At 38.7% G+C, this 22,260-nt stretch overlaps 1 protein-coding gene across 1 annotated transcript in view; it reads left to right on the top strand.

Annotated features, from left to right (window-relative positions):
- The window catches only part of GABRA3 (gamma-aminobutyric acid type A receptor subunit alpha3), a 269,861-nt gene that overhangs the window by 243,242 nt on the left and 4,359 nt on the right, over window positions 1-22,260 (top strand). The window contains exons 8-9 of the mRNA XM_016947548.3: window positions 1,521-1,673; window positions 9,367-9,578. Of these exons, the coding sequence (XP_016803037.1) occupies window positions 1,521-1,673; window positions 9,367-9,578 (365 nt within the window). The remainder of the gene's footprint in view (window positions 1-1,520; window positions 1,674-9,366; window positions 9,579-22,260) is intronic.

Raw genomic sequence — 22,260 nt, 5'->3', positions numbered from 1 at the left:
CCAGCTCCGCCTCCTGGGTTCACGCCATTCTCCTGCCTCAGCCTCCCTAGTAGCTGGGACTACAGGTGCCCGCCACCACACCCGGCTAATATTTTGTATTTTTAGTAGAGATGGGGTTTCACCGTGTTAGCCAGGATGGTCTCGATCTCCTGCCCTCGTAATCTGCCCGCCTTGGCCTCCCAAAGTGCTGGGATTACAGGCAGGCTTGAGCCACCGCACCCAGCCCTCTGCCTGCTTTTTACGTATCCTTCTCCCTGTGTGTCTGTGTTTTCACATGGTGCTCTCTTCTAAGGACACTAGTCGTGTTGGATGAGGGGCCCACCCTACTCCAGTACGGGATGACCTCATCTTAACTAACTACATCTGCAGTAACACTATTTCCAAACAAGGCCATGGTCTGCGGTAACAGGGGCTAAGGCTTCAGCATATCTTTTTGAGGGACACAGTTCAACCCATAACAAGTAGGAAGCCCAGGTAGAAGTTATACATTGGGGAGTTATTAGAGTTTAAGGTATTAAAGACACAGGCTGGATGAGAATTGCCAGTGTCTGAGTGAGACAGAAAAAAGAAGTGCAAGTACAGAGCTTTGACATCCTCCAGTGTTTAGAAATTAAAAGGAACAGCAAAGGAGACTTAGGAGGAATGGTCTGTGAAGTAGGAGAGAAACCAGAAAAGCATCATGGCCTAGAGGGTCTGTGAAGAGAGTGATTACAAGAGGGAAGAAGGATCAACTGCATAAAATGCTGCTGACAAATCCAGTAAGAGGGAGAATTGACTAATACATTTAGCAATATGGGGTAATTATTAGTACCTATCTCACAGAACTGTTAGGAGGATATAAAGTTAACAATCCACAAACACTCAGAAAATATTTTGGCACACAGTAAAAGTGCAGTAAGTGCTCACTCTTATTTTAGGAGTGGGATAACGTAGGTCAGTCCACATTCTGCTATGTGAACTTTTGGGTCTAACCAAGTAAGTACATTAGAACAGCGGAGCATAATGGTTAAAAAGCATAAACTGCGGACAACCTACCTGGGCTTGACTTTGGGCTTTACTAATTACTAGCTGTGTAACCTTATGCAAGTTGCTCCATCTCTCCTTGCCTCAGTTTCTTGAGCTATAAAATGAGGATAACAATAGTACCTACCTCATAGGGCTCCTGTGAAGATTAAATATTTTATAATGTTAAAGTGCTAAATGAGTGCCTATCACATAGCAAGTGCTGTAGAAGAGATTTTTATTTTATTATTATTTAAATGAGAACATTAATTTACTTGAATGAATTGTGTCAAAATTGTTCTGAGCAAGCCGTATTGGTACACTGATAGCATTGTTTTTTCACACACACACAAAAAACACACTATTTTGTGATTATTAAAGGGCTCTAGTTATATGAACTTGGGAGATGCTGGAATATTGAATATAAGATTAAAGAGCTTTGTGAATTGAATTGGGGCCCAACTTGATTTAGCAATGTTTATGTAGCTACATACTGCCTAATTTTACTCTCTCTTTAGGAGAATATGTCGTCATGACAACCCACTTCCATCTCAAGCGAAAAATTGGCTACTTTGTGATCCAGACCTACTTGCCATGTATCATGACTGTCATTCTGTCACAAGTGTCGTTCTGGCTCAACAGAGAGTCTGTTCCTGCCCGTACAGTCTTTGGTGAGTGATAATTTATGGAGCGTAAGGGAAAGTCTTATCATGCAGAGTCACAGTGGAGGTGAGAAAGGTGGAAGAATGGCTCCTGGAGAGAATGGGAGAAATTCCTGTGCCTAGCAGGAGTAACTGAATCATCAGACCATGGGGTTTTAGACGACTGAATTCTTAAGGAGGAAGTTAGAATAAGAAGACTGTTGGACCAGTAAGATACTGAAATGCTTCCCATTTCAGTCCTGCTTGCCCCAAAAGCTGGAGAGGGAATTATCCTTTAGTAAAAAAGAGAGGAATTTAGTGCATAGAGTGGAGAAGTTAAAGGGTTAGAAACCAAGCTGTCTGAACAGAGTATTGGATTGGGGCTTTGTTAAGATCTGCTTTTTTTGTATGAGTGTTTGACTTTGTGGCTTCTTCTCTAGCCTTTTTGAAAGTATGAGTTATCTGATATTGTGTAAAGGCCACACAAAGTTTAAAGGATTTCTTAATAGTACCCACGATCAAAGCCATTTTCTTCATCATGAGTATACTGATGTCTAGGAAGACATTTGCATATCATTAGCACTTTTTCCTCACAGACTTAAAACATATAAAACATTTCCTGCCTATTTTTCCCACTGTCGGAGATAAATATTAATTTTTTCAGCTACTAAACTGCCTCCATGGCAATGATACCTTTGAGGCATATACTTGAGTGTACTTGGTATCCACACAGAAGGTGTTTCTACCAATATCCTGAAGTTTTACTGGGAAGTGAAATAAAAAGTAAATTATGTTTTGGAAGAAGTAGCATTGTAGGTCAGGTATTGTAGGAGATAGCAGTGGAGAAAGAGAAATAGTGACCTGTAAAGTAGGAAAAAGAAAGAATAATCAAAAGGATGTGATATCATGGAAGTCATGTGAGGAGAGTATTTCAAGAAGCAGAGAATACTCATGTGGGTTGAACTGTACTGAGTTTACATGAGATGCAGACAGAAACTGTCTGTTGGGTATTGTGATATACTTCGCTGTTAGGGATCTTGAGAAGAACAGTTCTAGTGAAGTGGAGGGAGCAGAAGCTGTATGAGAGTGGGTTAAATATGCTCACTTTGGGAAATGTAACAAACCAGATACCCTGAAAAAGCTTCCTTTATAAAATCCTAGAAAAGCTAGATAAAACATAGAAACCATTCTTTTTCATTTTTCCTTCCTTCTTCCTTCCTTCCTTCCTTCCTTTCTTTCTTTCTTTTTTTTTTTTTTTTTTTTTTTGAGACGGAGTTTCACTCTTGTTGCCCAGGCTGGAGTTCAATAGAGCGTTCTCGGCTCACTGCAACCCCCCGCCTCTCAGGTTCAAGCGATTCTCCTGCCTCAGCCTCCCGAGTAGCTGGGATTACAGGCACCCACCACCACGCCTGGCTATTTTTTTTTTTTTTTGTATTTTTAGTAGAGACAGGGTTTCAACATGTTGGCCAGGCTGGTCTCCAACTCCTGACTTTAGATGATCCGCCCATCTCAGCCTCCCAAAGTGCTGGGATTACAGGTGTGAGCCTCAGCACCCGGCCGAAACCATTCTTTTAAGCTAATGTCTTAACGTGAGCTTAAAAGAAATTAAAGGAAATACACAGGGGCCCAAATGAAAGAAGAAACTGAAAATTGAGTGTCAATCCCATTAACTGTACTGTTATGGCAGGAAGATAAGCAGATGGACTCCTGGTCTTGGTAAACAAGAGTTTGACTTTTTAAAGAAAGGCATTTACAACTAAGATTGTGGTAGGCAGAATAACGGTCCCCAAAGATACCCATATTCTAGTCCCTGGAACTTGGGAGTGTGACCTATACAGCAAAAATAACTTTGTAGTTGTGATTAAATAAAAGATCTTGAGATGGAGAGATTATTCTGAATTATCTGGAATGGGGCCTAAATGCAATCACAGTATCCTTATAAGAATCAGGCAGAAGGAGATTTGACTATGGAGGAGAAAGCAATGTAATGACAGAAGGAGGAAAGATTTGAACATGCTCTGCTGTCGGATTTGAAGAAAGAGGAAGGGGATCATGAGTGAAGGAATCCGTCATACAGCTCTAGAAGCTGAAAAAGGTAATAGATTATTCCTTTAGAGCCTCCAGAGGGAGTGCAACCCTGCTGACACCTTGACACTGGACCAGTGAAACTAATTTCAGCCTTCTAGCATCAAGAATTGTAAGAAGTCATTTAATTGTTTTAGGCAACTAAATTTTTGATAATTTGTTACATAAACCAAAGGAAATTAATACAAGGACACTTCCCATGAATTCAATATCATTGAAGAGTTACGCTTTCAATGCAAGGGAGTACTAGAAAAATACACTTACTAGTGCAGAGAGACAATAAAGAAGCATGTTTCTTTTGGCCTGGGCTTTGTGTGAAATATGAGATTCCTTGATAATTCATTTGCTAATTCAAACTTGGCCTCACATTAATTTAGAATTTATATTTACATTAATTGCATTGATGTGAGAACCTGCATGTTAAAATGTTTATATAAAAAATGATTGCAGAATTGTTTATGTAAGAAAAAAAGCAAGAATAGCCAATATATCCTTCTAAAACAGAACAAAGTAGACAGACCGGGAGTGGCAGCTCATGCCTGTAATCCCAGCACTTTAAGAGGCTGAAATGGGAGTACTGCTTGAGCCTAGGAGTTCAAGACCAGCCTGGGAAACATAGGGAGACCTCATCTTAAATTTTTTCTTTTTAATTAGCCAGACGTGGTGGCACATCCCTGTGGTCCCAGATACTTGGGAGGCTGAGGTGAGAGGATTGCTTGGGCCTGGGAGGTTGAGGCTGCCATGAGCCATGATCATGCCACTGCACTCCAGCCTGGGTGACAGAGTGAGACCCTGTCTCAAAAGATTTTTAAAGAAAATAAGAAAGCCTAAAATACAGCCATATATATGGAAACTTGATTTATGATAAAGATGGCACTGCAGAGAATTAATTTGAGATTGATCATGGATTTAAGTATAAAAGTTAAAAATATGATTATCTTAGAAGAAAATATAAGGCAATATCTGTGCACCCTTTGGTAGACAGAAATTCTTTAGTTCACAAAAACATAATAACAATAAGGAAAAGAACTAATAAATTGGACTTCATCAAAATTAAAAATTTCTGCTCATCAAAGGATAACATTAAGATAATGAAATGGCAAACCATATCCTGAGATAAAGCACACTATATCTGTGCAGACCTAAAAAATATATATTTTGAAATATTTATATATTCTGAAAATATAAAAAGCTCCTAAAATTCAATAATAAAAGGACAAAGAATCCAATTTTTAAAATGGGCAAAAGATGTAAACAGATACTTCACCGAAGAATATATACAACTGCCCATAATCATGTAAAAGGATCCTTAACATCATCTTTTTTTAAATTAGGGAAATGTAAACTAAAACCTCATGGAGACATCACTTTAAATACTAGAATGGCTAAAATAAGCACTGAATGTATGAAATGGTAACAGTGGCTTATTGGTTAAACAATACATTTAGAATAAAATACTAGAACATAATGTAATATATATCTGTTGAGATGGGGGTATATGGAGATAAAATGTTCCAAGGACTTTCACTGTCAGAGAAAAATGTTAAAGTATCAATTAACGTTATTTATTTTATTTTATTTTTTGAGGCGGGTCTCGCCCTGTTGCCCAGGCTGGAGTGCAGTGGTGCTATCTCGGCTCATTGCAACCTCTGCCTCCTGGATTCAAGCAATTCTCCTGCCTCAGCCTCCCGAGTAGCTGGGACTACAGGCGTGTGCCACCATGCCTGGTTAATTTTTGTATTTTTAGTTGAGATGGGGTTTCACCATGTTGGCCAGGCTGGTCTCAAACTCCTGACCTTGTGATCCACCCGGCTCAGCCTCCCAAAGGGCTGGGATTCCAGGCGGGAGCCACCACGCCCGGCCTAAAGTTATTATATTATATTTTATTTCTTAAGTCAAGGATGCATGCTGACTGAAACTCTCATAAATCTACTGGGAATGTTAAATGGTAAAATTACTTTAGAAAACAGTTTGGCAATGCCATATAAAGTTAAATATATGCTTACTATATAATCTTGTAGTTCCATTCTTTAGGTATTAACCAAGAGAAATGAAAGCATATACTCACCCAGACTTATATGTAAATCATCCCAGTATCTTTATTCACAATAGTTGAACACTGGAAACAATCCAGATACCCATTACTGGGTGAATGAATAAACAAATTAGGTAATATCAATACAATGGAATGCTGCTGTGAAATTAACAGGAACGAGCCATAGATAGATGCAACAACATGAATGAACCTAAAAATATGCTGAGTGGAGGAAGCCAGACACAAGTGAGTACATACTGTAAAATATTTATACGAAACTCTAAGAGAAAAATCTAATCCATAGAAAATGAAAGCACATCAGTGGTTACCTAAGACCAAGGAGGGGATGGCATGGGCACAAAGGAACCTTTGGGGAGATGGGAATATTCTATAGATGATACGTATGAGAAAGGGCAGAAAGGGGTATCACCAGATGGTAGATGTCTCAAAAGAGCACAGGTTACAACAACACTGTGATCCGGTAATGGTCTAAGAAGCGCTAGACATCAAAGAAAATATGGATTCCACTTCTTGAGCTCTTGATTCTGAATTATCAACCACATTTTGAGAACCAAAACAGTGTATTCAAGAGGAGAGTCAGGTTTCAGTTAAGACCAAAAGGGGGTTATGCATTCAGAGAAGAGGGTGAGAAAATAGGTGGACTCACCAGTTATACAGTAGCAGAGTTGGGCAGTAAGAAGGGTTTGCGATAAAGGGTTCATAAGTATATGGGTGATAAGGTCAGATAGGACTTTGTAAAACAGAATTAAGCCTGACTGAAAGTGAATTAACAAATATCCTTGCCCTTGTGGTAGTGTCTGAGGTAAACAGATATATGAAATGTGATTAATTCTGATTATCTCCAAGGGGAGGGAGAATGGGTGCTCATTTTGAATGCTGTGGTCTGAAATATCTAAATTTTTTATCTTTAGGACTTAACTCTGTATAAGGCACAAAACAGTTAGCAATGTTGGAGAAAAGAAGACAATAAGAGCTACATTAATAATAATAATAATATATTTAATAATTACCGTAAGAAAAGAACATTATTAACTCTGATGGGAACAAATGTGGTACAGTGGGCTACTTGGCTGTGCCTGAGAATTAAAGTCCTTTCCACTCATCACAGATGTGGTTTGGTATAAGAGACACATGTCATCACGTAAGTGCACTAGAAGTGCTCAAAGGAGACGAGGGAGGACAGTCAGTTCTACCTAAGCCTTTTCAGAAATGTTTTCTAGTCTTGAAAGAGAAGCACTGGTGACAGGCTGAATATCTTTTAAAATGCCAAGAATCTCTTTGTCCATCCATGAAGCGTACCAAAGGCTTGATTGAGGGCCCTACCAGCTCTGACTAGCTAAGAGCTTTCAAAAAGTTGACAGTTTTAATTAAGCCCTAGAGACTAGAGCTCCAAAAATCTCTACTGAGATACGGCACAGAAACACTTATGTTGCAATACAGTTCTCTCCATCTAAGCACTAGCAGCACACTGCTATGAATGTGTCAGAGTGGACAACTGCATTTGCTAATAACCATTAATAAAGTAGCTTGTTTCTCCCATTAAGTAACTACTTGGTTGGTATGATCTGAAGGTTTTCAAGGCCTGCATCCATTCTCAGAGATTACCAGGTTACAGATTCAGAGAGTTTGTGAATAAGTATTAGCTATGTGGCAGATTCCTCACATGGCGTAAAATGTGTTTCGGCTAATCAGCCTTGATGACTCCCTGCCTAGTTGGTGCAAAGGTACTCCTTTAGGGTATTTCTGTTGAAATTGTACGGAGTCTTTTGCAGTCTGGATTTTCATTTATATAGCAAATATATAAGTAAGGTACTACAGCAGACCAAGATAGAAAAGGAAGCCCCAGAGGCTTCAGCACACATGGCTGACCCTCTGGGTAAAGTTAATGGACACAGTGCCTTCTCTGCTTGATTTCGCATATAGCCTCTTTCACCTCATTAGAAATTCATTCCATGCCCCACTTGACCCAGGCTAAGGAGGTTCACTTTCTCCATCCTCTTCAGCATGCCAACGCTCAGAAAGACATTCTGACCATTTCCCCTTCCTCAAGTTTGAATGACTTTGTACATCTACTGCTTTATCAAAATCCTGGGGGACAGAGACAGTAGGGAATATTCATAGATGGGCAAAATGGAGGCACAGAGAGAATAAAGAAATTGCCTAAGATATAAATCAAGTAAGTGGGAGCACTCAGAACATCTAACTTCTAGTGTAGTACTCATTGAGACTAGAAAAACGTCGCTAGCAATTGTAAAATTATTATGATAATATTGTTGTTAACATTGATTATACTTATACTATTATAATTAATTATATAGTATGACAACACTATTGTTCTAACAACAGTAAAGACAATAGTCATGTTAATTATAGAAGCTACTATTTATGGAATGATTACTCTGTGTCAGGTATTATACTATAGACTTTATGTATATGTATATATATATATACATAATCTTCAATCCCTAACAAATCTCTGTATTATCTGGTGTTATTACCCCCCTTTTACACATGATAAACTGAGGCTCTCTGGGGTAAAACACCTTATTCAAGGTCATATTACTAGTAGGTGAGGTTGCTCAGTTTTCAGCCTAGTTCATTCTGACTCTAAAGCTTATACCGTTAATCACAATTTTATATTATATATATATATATTCACATGCATATCTAAAATATGAAAAGATTAGAAAAAATGTAAAATATAATTTAAATGTAAATAAAGCCTTGAATTTAGAATAACACTCCCCCCAAAAAAGAATCAATTGATCTAAAGACAAGCTTGGATTTGGCAAAAACTCACAAGAAACAGATTTCGGAATAGTTTTCATCGTTCACAAAGCCCAATAGGGACCTAGGGTGTGACGCAGCTACAGAACCACTTTCCACAATAGTTTGCTGCATTATCAGAAGACTGTCCAAAATTAAGGAAGTAAGCATCTTACTGAATTCCGACAATGTCCTGAGTCTTAGGCTCAGTTCTGGGCTATTCAGAAAAAAGAAAAAAAAAAAAAAAGAAAAAAAAATAGGTTAGGGAAGGAAGTAAACAAGAAAAGGAGTTCATGAGGTGAACTTGAATCTCCATGTTCATTCTGAAGATGAGCAGTTTCGCAAGGAGCCATCACCCTTTTTAGGTCTCTGAAGGTCTGTTCTGGAGAGTAAGGAGCAGATTTTTTTTCCCTTGCATGGCTACAGAAGACACTCCAAGATCGGTCTGTGGACCAGTAGCTAGAAGAAGCCAGATTTCAGTTCGTGAGCTAGTTTTTTTTTTCTAATTAAAATGCTCTCTTACAATGAAATGGACTACCTGCTCTTTAATGGAAATGTTTAAGCAGAAGCTAGAGGACAACAATTAAATGTAATCCATTGCAGATGCCTATATAGTCTTCTGCCAATTGGGATGGGCTGGTTACTAGGTGGACCCAGCAGATTTGATAGTCCGGTGTTTTTTTAAAATTTTATTTTATTTTAAAAGGGCCATTTTGAGTGGGGTAAAGCTTCTTTCAAATAGGAAATTAGTGATTTCATCGAATAAGCTCTCAATGTCTTCCAGTTGCAACTGGTTCTCATCTTTCCTCTCCTCAGGTGTCACCACTGTGCTTACCATGACCACCTTGAGTATCAGTGCCAGAAATTCCTTACCTAAAGTGGCATATGCGACGGCCATGGACTGGTTCATAGCCGTCTGTTATGCCTTTGTATTTTCTGCACTGATTGAATTTGCCACTGTCAACTATTTCACCAAGCGGAGTTGGGCTTGGGAAGGCAAGAAGGTGCCAGAGGCCCTGGAGATGAAGGTGAGATATAGCAAAAGAGGAACTGAGAAGCACCCCCTGAGAGACCTGTATTGGGACCAGGAGTGGGCAGCCTATAGCCTGCAAGAACTGGGCAGGGCTATGTGCTATTCACTGGGGTCATCAATCCAATTCTCAACTGGAGTGCTTCTTGGCAACCTGGCATGTTGTCTGAGGGCAAAGAAAAGAGGGCAGGTATCATGGAGGGTTGATGTCTTGTGGTGAAGGTTCAAACCTAAATGTGATGCTGCTAGACTCAAGGGGCACCTATTGGTACTTACAAAGTCACTCAAAGGCTTGGACTCTATCTTCAACCCAGAGTACAATCTCTAAGGCCACCTCTGCCCCTCTTTCCAGTATATTCAAATTACAGTCAAAACAAAATGATCATCTTTCTTTCTGTGTCTGCTTATTTTGCTTTCTGTACCTGGAATGCTCTTTGTTTTTTCCCATGCCTGTTAAAGACCTACTCATTCTTCAAGTCCCAACTGAAATGCTACTTTCTCCATAGAGCCTTTCTGGAATCATTCACAGATTTATCTTTGATTGAGGCATGGGTGCTCCTGATATTAAAATAATTTATTCATATTAGTTTTTGTCTTCCTCTCACTAGACTGTGAACATTTTGAGGGCAAGAGCTTGTCTGCCTCTTATTTCTAGCTAGCCAACATCCTTGCCTAGCATCTGACTCACAGTAAAAGCTGAATAAATGTTGATTGGATTGGTGCATTGATGGGAAGGAAGAAGAGAGATTAAAATCATTAAACCAACTAAATTGATAGGAATAAAACATGAATACAGTGAAATCAAGATTATTGTCCCTGGCTGCTTTAAATAAGTTCAGGTCGCTAGAACTAGATGAAGATTATCAAAATATGCTAAGAGGAACTGGCAAATGTGATCTCAGGACCATCCTGGTACTCCTCAAATAATCATGGAGAAGAGAAACGATAATGATTTTTCAAATTAGGAGAAAATATGTATTGCATAGAGTATAGATTGGTGAGTTGGCAAAATTTTTGAACAATTTTTAACTATTTAGATAAAATTTATTAACTCCTTGCTATAAATTATGAAGAGATAAGTGTAGTTCTACTTCCTTAATCTACTCTACCATAGGATTTTTTGCTTGGTTTTATTGTGCTTAATCTAGTTGTTACCTTTGTACCCTTAAAATATATTTATTCCTCTATAACTTGGTTTATCAGCTAGGAACAGGGTCTGTTAGCCCCCCACCCAGGAAGAATATAAGGAAATCAGTACACACCCACTCCTACCTCTCCTTCTCTCTACCAGTTCCTATCATCTCCTAATTTCTGTTTGCTGTACTACTATTGCTCCATTATTACATTTTATAACACTTAACTGTAAATCCTATAATTGTTTAGTCATAGTTCTACATTTAAATGGGTTCTTTTCTTAAAATCGTCCTTTTATCTATCATTTCTATTCATTGTATATTTACATCAATTCCTTTTTTTTTTTTTTTTTTTTTTTTTTTTTGAGACGGAGTCTCGCTCTGTCGCCCAGGCTGGAGTGCAGTGGCGCGATCTCGGCTCACTGCAAGCTCCGCCTCCCGGGTTCACGCCATTCTCCTGCCTCAGCCTCCCGAGTAGCTGGGACTACAGGCGCCCGCTACCACGCCCGGCTAATTTTTTTTTGTATTTTTAGTAGAGACGGGGTTTCACCGTGTTAGCCAGGATGGTCTCGATCTCCTGACCTCGTGATCCGCCCGCCTCGGCCTCCCAAAGCATCAATTCCTTTTTTTAAGTTCAGGGGTACAAGTGCAGGTTTGTTATATAGGTAAACTTGTGTCATGGGGGTTGGCTGTATGCTGTACAGATTATTTTATCACCCAGATATTAAACCTAGTATTCATGAGTTATTTTTAATGATCCTCTCCCTCCTTCTTCCCACGACCTTCCCAAAGGCCCCAGTGTGTGTAGCTATCTTCTATAAGTTTCTTTAAGATGGTCTCATGGGAACCATATTTCCTTCTGTTTTGAATGTATAAAATCATTGTCTATTGTGTTTATACTTAAATAATAGTTGAGCTATTGTACAATCCATGGGTCACATTCTCTTTTTCTGATGACTCCATTAAGACATTTATTACAATACTCAATAGGTCATTTTCTTCCTTTTGTAACAAAGTTTGTATTAATCGCATGATAGTTTGTCTTCAATTATTACTTGAAGTCGCATTAGAGAAATTTTTACTACTCTTGTTATGTATGGAAATATCATTGGGGGAGTAACTGAGAGAGTTAGCAGGATAGTAATGAGTAGCTGAGAATGAGTAGTAGAGAGTAGTTTGAGCATCACTTGTTGTCTATATAATCTCTTATGAGTAGTCTTCCTTGTAGTTGTGATTCTACTTCTGACTAGTAAGAACTTTCCCTTGTTCACAGGAAATCCCTCTATGTTGATACAGGTGTCTGTGTGCATGTCTCTGTGTGTGTTTGTGTATGTGCTTGTGCATGTGTATGTGTGTATAGTATTATATTCTTTAATTTTGCAGTCTCTGTCTCCTCTGCCACTATGTGGTAGTCAGAGTTCCAGGATGTTCTCATTACCAGTTTGAAAACTGATTTTATTTCAAAACAGGGATTGTTTCTTTCCTTTGTCAGGTCATGCCACACACTTTTGGGACACTATCCTTGACCTGAAATCTAGAGCAGCAGGTATCGTCAGTGTCATCTTCACCCTGATCTGATTTTCACTGCGCTTCACTTTCACTTTCACTTCACTTCCGAGCCCTTACTTTTTGGGATTAAGGTTATAAAAGCTGTTAAGTTTCACCAAAGATAGAGTTCTGGTTTTTATTTCTCATCTACTGTTTTTGGTTGGTTGCAGAGAGGAAAAGTGAACAAAGGTATCCTTACTCTGACATATTAAACTGGAAGTTCCCTAAAATACATTATTAAACAGATAGATATTTTAGGAGCAGTTAGCAGCAATCAGTGATATACAGCTTGAGTTCACTAATGAGAAATTATCTAACCTCATGAGCATTTGTCAACAGTTTATTGGACTAGTGGACCAGAAAATGTCATAGATTTTAATAAAATATTTGACTAACTTTTAAAAAATTATACCTCCTTGAAGAAAAGGAAGCAGGCTGGATGTGGTGGCTCGTGAAGCAGGCAGACTGCTTTAGCTCAGGAATTTGAGACCAGCCTGGGCAACATGGTAAAATCCCGTCTCTACAAAAAAAATTAATAATTATCTGGGCATGGGTGCATATGCCTGTAGTCCCAACTAGTCAGGAGGGTGAGGTGGGAGGATCATCTGAGCTTGGGAAGTTGTGCCAATATGTGTAATCAACCTAAGTGTCTATAAACTGATGAATAGATAAAGAAAATGTGGTATAGGCAATGGAATACTATTCAGCCTTTAAAAAAGAAGGAAACCCTGTCATTTACATAAGCACGGATGAACCTGAAGAACATTACTATAAATGAAATAAGCTAGGCACAGAAAAGAAAAATACCACATGATGTCACTTACATGTGGAATCTAAAAAAGTTGAACTCTAATCCCAGCACTTTGGGAGACTGAAGTGGGCAGATCACGAGGTCAGGAGATCGAGACCATCCTGGCTAACATGGTGAAACCCCATCTCTACTAAAAATACAAAAAATTAGCCAGGTGTGGTGGCGGGCGCCTGTAGTCCCAGCTACTTGGGAGGCTGAGGCAGGAGAATGGCGTGAATCCGGGAGGCAGAGCTTGCAGTGAGCCGAGATCGCGCCACTGCACTCCAGCCTGAGCGACAGAGCGAGACTCCATCTCAAAAAAAAAAAAAAAAAAAAAATTGAACTCACAGAAGCAGAGGGTAGAATGGTGGTTACTGGGGACTGGGAGTTGGGGGTAGTTGTTGGTCAAAGAATACAAAATTTTACTTAGAGAAGAATAAGTTCAAGAGACCCTATCGTACAACAAGTGACTGTAGTTAATAGCAATGTTCTGTATTCTTGAAAACTGCTAAGAGTAGATTTTAAATGTTCTTACCACAGAAAATGATAACTGTGAGGCAATGCATATGTTAATTAGCCCAATATAGCCATTCCATAATGTACACATATTTCAAAACATCATTTTGTACATGATAAATATATGCAATTTCATTTGTCAATTAAAAATGAATAAATAGAAATAAAAATTATAAAAAGTGAAGTACTAAAGTGACAACTGTGCAGCAAGCAAATTTGCAAAGGAACCAGTCCAGTTTGCAGATGGCTACTACAGGGATTTATACAGTCATTTATAATGCTATCACCACTGGTTATTGATAGAACTAAAAAGTTTGCTATAATTGTACTAGACGATTCAGGAAGGGTTACATATGTGAAATAAATCATTTATCATGAAAAGACAATTGGTAGTAAGCAAAACTGGTAGCAGTATAAATATATTGTATAAAAGTATAGAAATAACTATTAGAAGTATTACTATCACCTAAGAGAATTAAAAATAAATACCTACAAGGGGCTGGACAATGGGTTTGGGTGCATTGGGGTAAGGGTTTCTTGATTTTCATAAGTTTTCAACTTCAATTTTTTAAACTATGTCCATTACTACTTTAAGTTATTCAACATTAAAAATAATAAAAGCAAATTTAAATGAAAAAACAAATCTCAACGTTTAAAAAGAAGAAAATTATTCTTAGAACCATTTATAAAATTTGTATAACTTCTTGTATAGATTTTGCAAAAAATAGTAATGCTTGGACTTTCTTTTTTTATTTTCAAATGCTCTAGAATAAAATTTTATCTTTTTTACATTGGAGAAAACATTCACATTCTCTTCAAATCTTGGAAAAGCTTAGTTTCTTGTCCTTAATGGCTTTTAAGTCTATGGGTCATTCCTGCAATTGTAGCCACAAATCAAATCACCCCTTGGTATTTCTTTGTTGGGTAAGTAACATTCAATATGGGTTAAGTTTTACTCATAAACTGGTGGTCTTCCTACCTTGCTCTGCAGTAGGTATAAGTGGCCTAGCAGTAATCATAGTCTCGATTGAAACACACACACACACATACACGCACACACGGCAATTATTTCTGGAATACCTGTGGTTTGCAAAACTAAACTACATGGTCCCAGTACTCAGGACCTGATGGTCTAAGAAAAGTAAGGCATATATCCATATATATATATACACACATATACAGACAGAGCACTGATATAGGACAAAGTGCTGAGTGTCACAGGAGAGATAAATCCAAAATACTTCCTCTCTATTTTGTTGTTTACCTTACTGAGTACTTGACTGTTTCCTAAAAAATCTACTGCCCTTGCAAGTGGAAGCCACTCCTCCATTCCCTCCTGCTGCTTCCAGGCCACTGTTTACTCCTTTACTTCATGCAAAAAGTTTTGTCCTTTGATGTTCACTTCATCTGGCTTTATCACTCTATTTTTCTTCATCTTGCTCAACTTAGCAACATTATTGTATTCTCTCTGCGTTCATTTCATATGTAGGATTTCTACAACCAGTTCACTTTATTTGCAACTGCCCCAAGTTCTCTCTTTGTTTTTCAATTGGATGACTCATCTGACATCATAAACTGGAATTGAGCCTATTAAATGAGGTCTGGATTGTCCCATTTACCAGGCATTGCTACTGTTTCCAGCACTACGTGAAGGTTTCAGAAATGAACCAATCTAACTGCCTGTATATTTGTTCTAGTGTTTTGTTTTTGTTTTTCGTATTTTTTTTTTCAGAAAAACAGTGACAGTCAGTCAGCTAATTGTGTTAGTGTTTTTGGAACTGTTACTTGACATCAGAAGAGTTTTGTAATGAAATTTGTGGACACATGAGGCCATATGTTCCATAGGGCTCGCCTCTGTGTCATCCTTGGTCAATACCCAAATTGTAGTTTTCTCTATGGTTATTTATCCTCCCCTCACTTCTTATCCTTATCCTCTTCTGTGGTTTTTTCTTGACGTATCCTCCTACTCCTCATAAACTGTCCCTCACTTCCCTCAGGAACTCCTGTTCATGGGAAGATAAAACATTCTGCCCCAGCAGCTTCTTCATTGAATGACCCGTCCACCTCCTGTTTTAACTGATATGTGATTCTCAGTTGAGACTTCCTTCCAACTGCCTTACTGCTTGGCAGAAGCTGTTAATCAGATTCCCATTTTCCAGAAGTGTAGTTTACATCGTCTTAATCCCCAGTACTGCTTTCAGACCATTACTCTCTCACTCTTTTATATTAAAGATGTCTTCTTTGAAAAAGGTGTCAACTCCTCACTTGGATTCTCATACATCAGGATTTCCTGTTTTTCTTGTTCGTCCTTGGTATTTTCTTTGCACTATCCTTGTCTTCTTTCCAGCACTAAACGTTAGAGCATTTCAGGGCAGCTCAGTCAGATCTGCAGGCCAGTCAGCAGTCTGATCTCTTTTTTATTTTCTGAATCTGTACTCACTTCTCAAGCGACCTCATTCAATCCCAAGACATTGAATCAATGGCCATCTAGAGGCGAACAACTTCCAAATATGTATCTCTATCCCAAACCTTTCCCCTAAGCTGCAGACTGATATATGTAACTGTGTACATCTCTATTGGGATTATATTCCTATTGGGATGTCTGATAAAAATGTAATTCTCATATCCAAACACAACTCCTCATCTTCCCCCTAAACCTGCTCTTCTTCAAGTCTTCCCAGCACAGCCAATAATGTCACTATTCTTCCAGATGCTCAGGCCAAAAACCTGGAATCCATTCTTAATTCTTTTATTTTTCTTACCTGCCCCCCACTCTGCTCTCAGACAACCCAAACCTAACTCATCAGCAAGTCCTAACTCCTCTACGTGCACAATATAACTTGAATCTGTCTACTTTTCTCCATATCTAACATTCAACACACCACACCTCTTCACTAGCCTCATTAGGACTAACATCCTAATTTTAGTCCTCTACTTTCAGTGCCTACACATCTATTCTCTGCCCAACAGTAGGGAAGATCAATTAAAATAGTAAATTATAAAAATTCTGCTCCAAATAGTTTAATGGCTTCCCACTACATTTAGATCAAATTCCATTATTCTTACGATGGTGCTCAAAACCTTACAGGATCTTGTCCTTAGATCTGTGATGGTACCTCTTACCATCTTTTTTGAATTTTCATTCACTCCACTCACTCATCCCATAGTGGCCTCCTTGATGATTCTATTTATTTATTTATTTATTTATTTTTGAGATGGAAACTCACTCTGTCACCCAGGCTGGAGTACAGTGGCGCAATCTCGGCTCACTGCAACCTCCATTTCCTGGGTTCAAGCGATTCTCCTGCCTCAGCCTCCTGAGCAGCTGGGACTACAGGCATGTACCACCATGCTTGGCTAATTTTTTGTATTTTTAGTAGAGACTGGGTTTCACCGTGTTAGCCAGGATGGTCTCGATCTCCTGACCTCATGATCTGCCCGCCTTGGCCTCCCAAAGTGCTGGGATTACAGGCGTGAGGCACCGTGCCCAGCCTCCTTGATGATTCTTAATGAATCACTTTCATTCCAAGCCTAGGTACTTTGTCACTACCATTCTTTCTCTATGGAATGTTTATTGTTGAGATCTTTTCACAGCTTGCTTTCTTATTTTGTTCAGGTCTCTACTTACCTTCTCAGGCAGACCTTCTATCACTAGCATTCATCATCTTTTTCTGCACTGCCCTGCTTTATGTGCTTCCATGATAATTCTCACCTCCTGACATTACATTGCTTTATGCATTTTTTTGCTTCTATGTTTATTACATGTCCCCCCAACAGGGATGTGAACTCCTTTAGGGCAGGAGCTGTGTTTTACCATTTATTCCTGCACCCCAAGCACCTAGCACAGAACCTGTCACATTGTAGACACAGAAAATATTAAATAAATGGATGATTTCCTATGTTTTCCTTGCTTCTTTATCCAGCATAGGTCCCACACTGTATCACTGCAGTCACTCACCAGCACTCTTGACCTCCCTAGTCACTTCAGTCCAAGTCCTCTATTTCTCTCCGAAAAAAAAAAATCCATTGCTATTGATGGATTGGTGACATTTATGAGTGTATTTTTGAATTCTGCTGTTCCTTCAACCTATGCCTGCAGTTACTCTCTGTCCCTAATTAGTTCTGTCTTCTTTATTATACAAAATCTAGTTTAAATTAGCCAGGCATGTCTACAGCTATCTGATCTTTGACAAACCTGACAAAAACAAGCAATGGGGAAAGGATTCCCTATTTAATAAATGGTGCTGGGAAAACTGGCTAGCCATATGTAGAAAGCTGAAACTGGATCCCTTCCTTACACCTTATACAAAAATTAATTCAAGATGGATTAAAGACTTAAATGTTAGACCTAAAACCATAAAAACCCCAGAAGAAAACCTAGGCAATACCATTCAGGACATAGGCATGGGCAAGGACTTCATGTCTAAAACACCAAAAGCAATGGCAACAAAAGCCAAAATTGAAAAATGGGATCTAATTAAACTAAAGAGCTTCTGCACAGCAAAAGAAACCACCATCAGAGTGAAGAGGCAATCTACAGAATGGGAGAAAATTTTTGCAACCTACTCATCTGACAAAGGGCTAATATCCAGAATCTACAATGAACTCAAACAAATTTACAAGAAAAAAACAAACAACTCCATCAAAAAGTGGGTGAAGGATATAAACAGACACTTCTCAAAAGAAGACATTTATGCAGCCAAAAGACACATGAAAAAATGCTCATCATCACTGGCCATCAGAGAAATGCAAACCAAAACCACAATGAGATACCATCTCACACCAGTTAGAATGGCAATCATTAAAAAGTCAGGAAACAACAGGTGCTGGAGAGGATGTGGAGAAATAGGAACACTTTTACACTGTTGGTGGGACTGTAAACTAGTTCAACCATTGCGGAAGTCAGTGTGGCGATTCCTCAGGGATCTAGAACTAGGAATACCATTTGACCCAGCAATCCCATTACTGGGTATATACCCAAAGGAGTATAAATCATGCTGCTATAAAGACACATGCACACATATGTTTATTGCGGCACTATTCACAATAGCAAAGACTTGGAACCAACCCAAATGTCCATCAATGATAGACTGGATTAAGAAAATGTGGCACATATACACCATGGAATACTATGCAGCCATAAAAAAGGATGAGTTAATGTCCTTTGCAGGGACATGGATGAAGCTGGAAACCATCATTCTCAGCAAACTATGGCAAGGACAAAAAACCAAACACCGCATGTTCTCACTCATAGGTGGGAATTGAACAATGAGAACACATGGGCACAGGAAGGGGAACATCACACAGAGGGGCCTGTTGTGGGGTGGGGGGAGGGGGGAGGGATAGCATTAGGAGATATACCTAATGCTAAATGACGAGTTAATGGGTGCAGCACACCAACATGGCACATATATACATATGTAACAAACCTGCACGTTGTGCACATGTACCCTAAAACTTAAAGTATAATAATAATAAAAATAAATAAATAAATACATAAATTATCCAGGTGCGGTGGCTCATGCCTGTAATCCCAGCACTTTGGGAGGCTGAGAATTGAGTACAGATTCAGAACAAACACCTGAGGTCAGGAGTTCGAGACCAGCCTGACCAAATGGAGAAACTCCCTTCTCTACTAAAAATACAAAACTATCCTGGGGAGGGGGGCGGCGGTGGCACATGCCTGTAATCCCAGCTACTCAGGAGGCTGAGGCAAGAGAATTGCTTGAACCCGGGAGGCAGAGATTGCAGTGAGCCGAGATCATGCCATTGCACTCCAGCCTGGGCAACAAGAGCAAAATTCCATCTCAAAAAATATATATATACATATATATTCTAGTTTAAATCTTTGCTATTTATTTAACCTTCCTCATGGGGAATGTAGAAGCCATTGTATGAGATTTCCCTTAACCTACTGTGCTCCTTTCTCTCCACCAAAATATAGATAGTATCTAATCTCATCCATTCTTTCCTTCTCAGCTGTGATCTGGACCTGAGAAATTCCACACTTATGCTCTAGATAACCCCCACCCCTCCCCACCGCCTTTACAGGAAAGTGGTGCAAGTGATTATTTTTCTTCCATCTGCATTTTCTCTCCTTTCCATTGACTTACCTGACAGTTCCAAATTCTTCCTTCTCTTGAACTCCCTTGATTTCATTATTTATCCCCCTCTGAATGTTTCTAATTTGTGCTTTCTCCCGTATATTTTAATTCTTTCTTATTTTAATTAACCTTCCTCACTAAACTAGATTTCCTGAGGGCAGGGTCTCTGATTTAATCATATATGTGTGTATATGTGTGTGTGTGTGTGTGTGTGTGTGTACACATACTCGTAAATATATATAACCTTAATCAATTTGAATTGTGTAATTCAGTCCTGTTAAATACATTCACATTGCTGTGCAGTCTCCTGAACCCTTTTCATCTTGCAAAACTGGACCTCTGTATTCATTAAACAACAACTCCCCATTCCTTTCTGCCCTAGCCCCAGGACCCACCATTCTACTTTCTGTCTCTATGAATTTGCTACTCTAGATATGTCATAGAAGTAAAATCACATAACAGTTATCCTTTTGTGACTGGCTTATTTCATTTAGCATCCTCAAGATTCATGTCTGTTGTAGTATATATCAGAATTTCCTTCCTTTGTGAGGTTGAAGAATTGTGAATGGAATGAATTCATTGTGTGTATATACCACATTTTGTTTATTGTTCTCTCGATGGACACTTGGGTTGCTTCCACCATTTGGCTATTGGGAATAATGAAGGTGTGAACATGGATATGCAAATATCTCTTTGAGACCCTGCTTATAATTTGGGGATATATACTCAGAAGTGGAACTGCTGAATCATATAGTGATTCTATTTGTAAGTTTTTGAGGAACCCTCACAACATTTTCCATAGTGGTTGCACCATTTTACATTCCCAATAGTGCACAAGGGTTTCAATTTCTCCACATCCTTGCCAACACTTGATATTTTCTGGGGTTTTTTGGTAGTACCCATCATAATGTGAGGTGGGGTCTCATGGCTTTGATTTGCATTTCTGATTAGTGATGCTTACCATCTTTTCATGTGATTGTTGGCCATTTGTAAATCTTTTTTGGAGATATGTCTACTCAAGTCCTTTGCCCATTTTTAAATTGAGTTGTTTGGGTTTTTGTTGTTGGTTTTATTCATCTTTGAGTCCCACATAGCATATTTTCCATTGTTTTGCCCCACTTCTGGAAATGGGCTCAGAAAAGCTGAGCACCTGCAAGGGGGTTGACACAGAGGCACTGGACCATGTAAGTATATACTCTGAGGTTCTAGTTGAGCTTCACCTTTAGAGACAATTGACAGGAGTATCATCGGAGGAAGACTCTTGAGTGGGACATGCATTTCTCTATAAAAGTTTTCATTGCCTCATCACAAAACCCACATGAAATAGATTTTTAGAAGGAAAGGCATTCTTGTTCTGGATTCAAACTCCTTGGGAAATTTGGAGAAGTCAATTTCCACTTTTTGGTTAGGAAATTGCCCTAGGCTGAACTTTGGAGACATGCTATTTATGCAGCAAAGGTCAAGACTCAGGGGAAACAAACAATAAATCACATTGATAATCTTCAATGGTGGGTATTTTTTCATTCAGTAAACATCCATCATTTGCCTAAGAGCCAGATACTTGGCTAGGGGGTAGGAATATTATGACAATTCGGTCAAAGTTAAGTCATCTCAGTCTGTATCTATCAAGGAGAATTACTGGAAAACTCGGTGTAGAAATGGGTAAATATTACCATTAATCTATGGCTCATTTTCCTATTTTCTTGACACTCAAATTTTGCTTTGATTTCCTTCTTTAATGATTTAGGTAAAAAATTGTAGTGGCTGATTAAAATGTGTCATGTTGAAAATGGTGGAAGAAATTAAAAGGTAACTTTCCCTTACTACTTAAAAAATCTGTGATTAACGTGATTGCTGCTTCTCCCCATCTATAGAACATAAAGTGCCTATGGAGCTAAAAAAAAGTATTCATTGTTCAGAATCACTGTTTCAGAGACTTAGTCATAGCCAGTTTATAAGATGGCTAAGTGAAGTAACATATATAAAAGCTTCTAGAAAAGTCAGGGCAATATTTTCTTTCCTTTCTTTTTTCTTTTCTTTCTTTCCTATAATTTTTGGTCTACCCATGAAAAAAGAGTTTACTAAGCAAATTAATAAGCAAGTTTGCAAACAAGCAAAGCACCCTTTTATTTAATAGCAAAGACATTTAGCAGCAGGGCTCTATTCACACAATGAATTTGCTAATTATAAATGAGTCCCATGTAGTATTTAAATAATTTACAAGGTTTTTAGAAACCTTAGAGTTCTGTCCCCCTTCCACTTGTAACAATGTGATTGCAATCCCCAGGGAGAAAGAATATTGCTTTCAAAATATCCTATTAGTCAGACTGTTCAATTTACGTAAACCAACATCCTCTCATCTGTCGCACTTCCCGTCCATGACTGAAAACACTGAGGCCAAAATAAGCAGACAAAGCAAGAGAGCATAGCATATAAGGCCTTTCAAGGTCTTGCTGCTGCCTGTTTTACACAGCCTCAGTTTCTGCAACTCTTTGCCATCCACGCTGTGGCCCAGCTACAGTAAACTTCTTGTCAACTCAAAAAACAGTGCCCTTGGCCAGGTGTAGTGGCTTGCACCTGTAATCCCAG

Source organism: Pan troglodytes, chromosome X, assembly GCF_028858775.2.
Source record: "Pan troglodytes isolate AG18354 chromosome X, NHGRI_mPanTro3-v2.0_pri, whole genome shotgun sequence".
Taxonomy (NCBI): domain Eukaryota; kingdom Metazoa; phylum Chordata; class Mammalia; order Primates; family Hominidae; genus Pan; species Pan troglodytes.
This window is presented reverse-complemented; position numbering and strand designations above follow the sequence as displayed.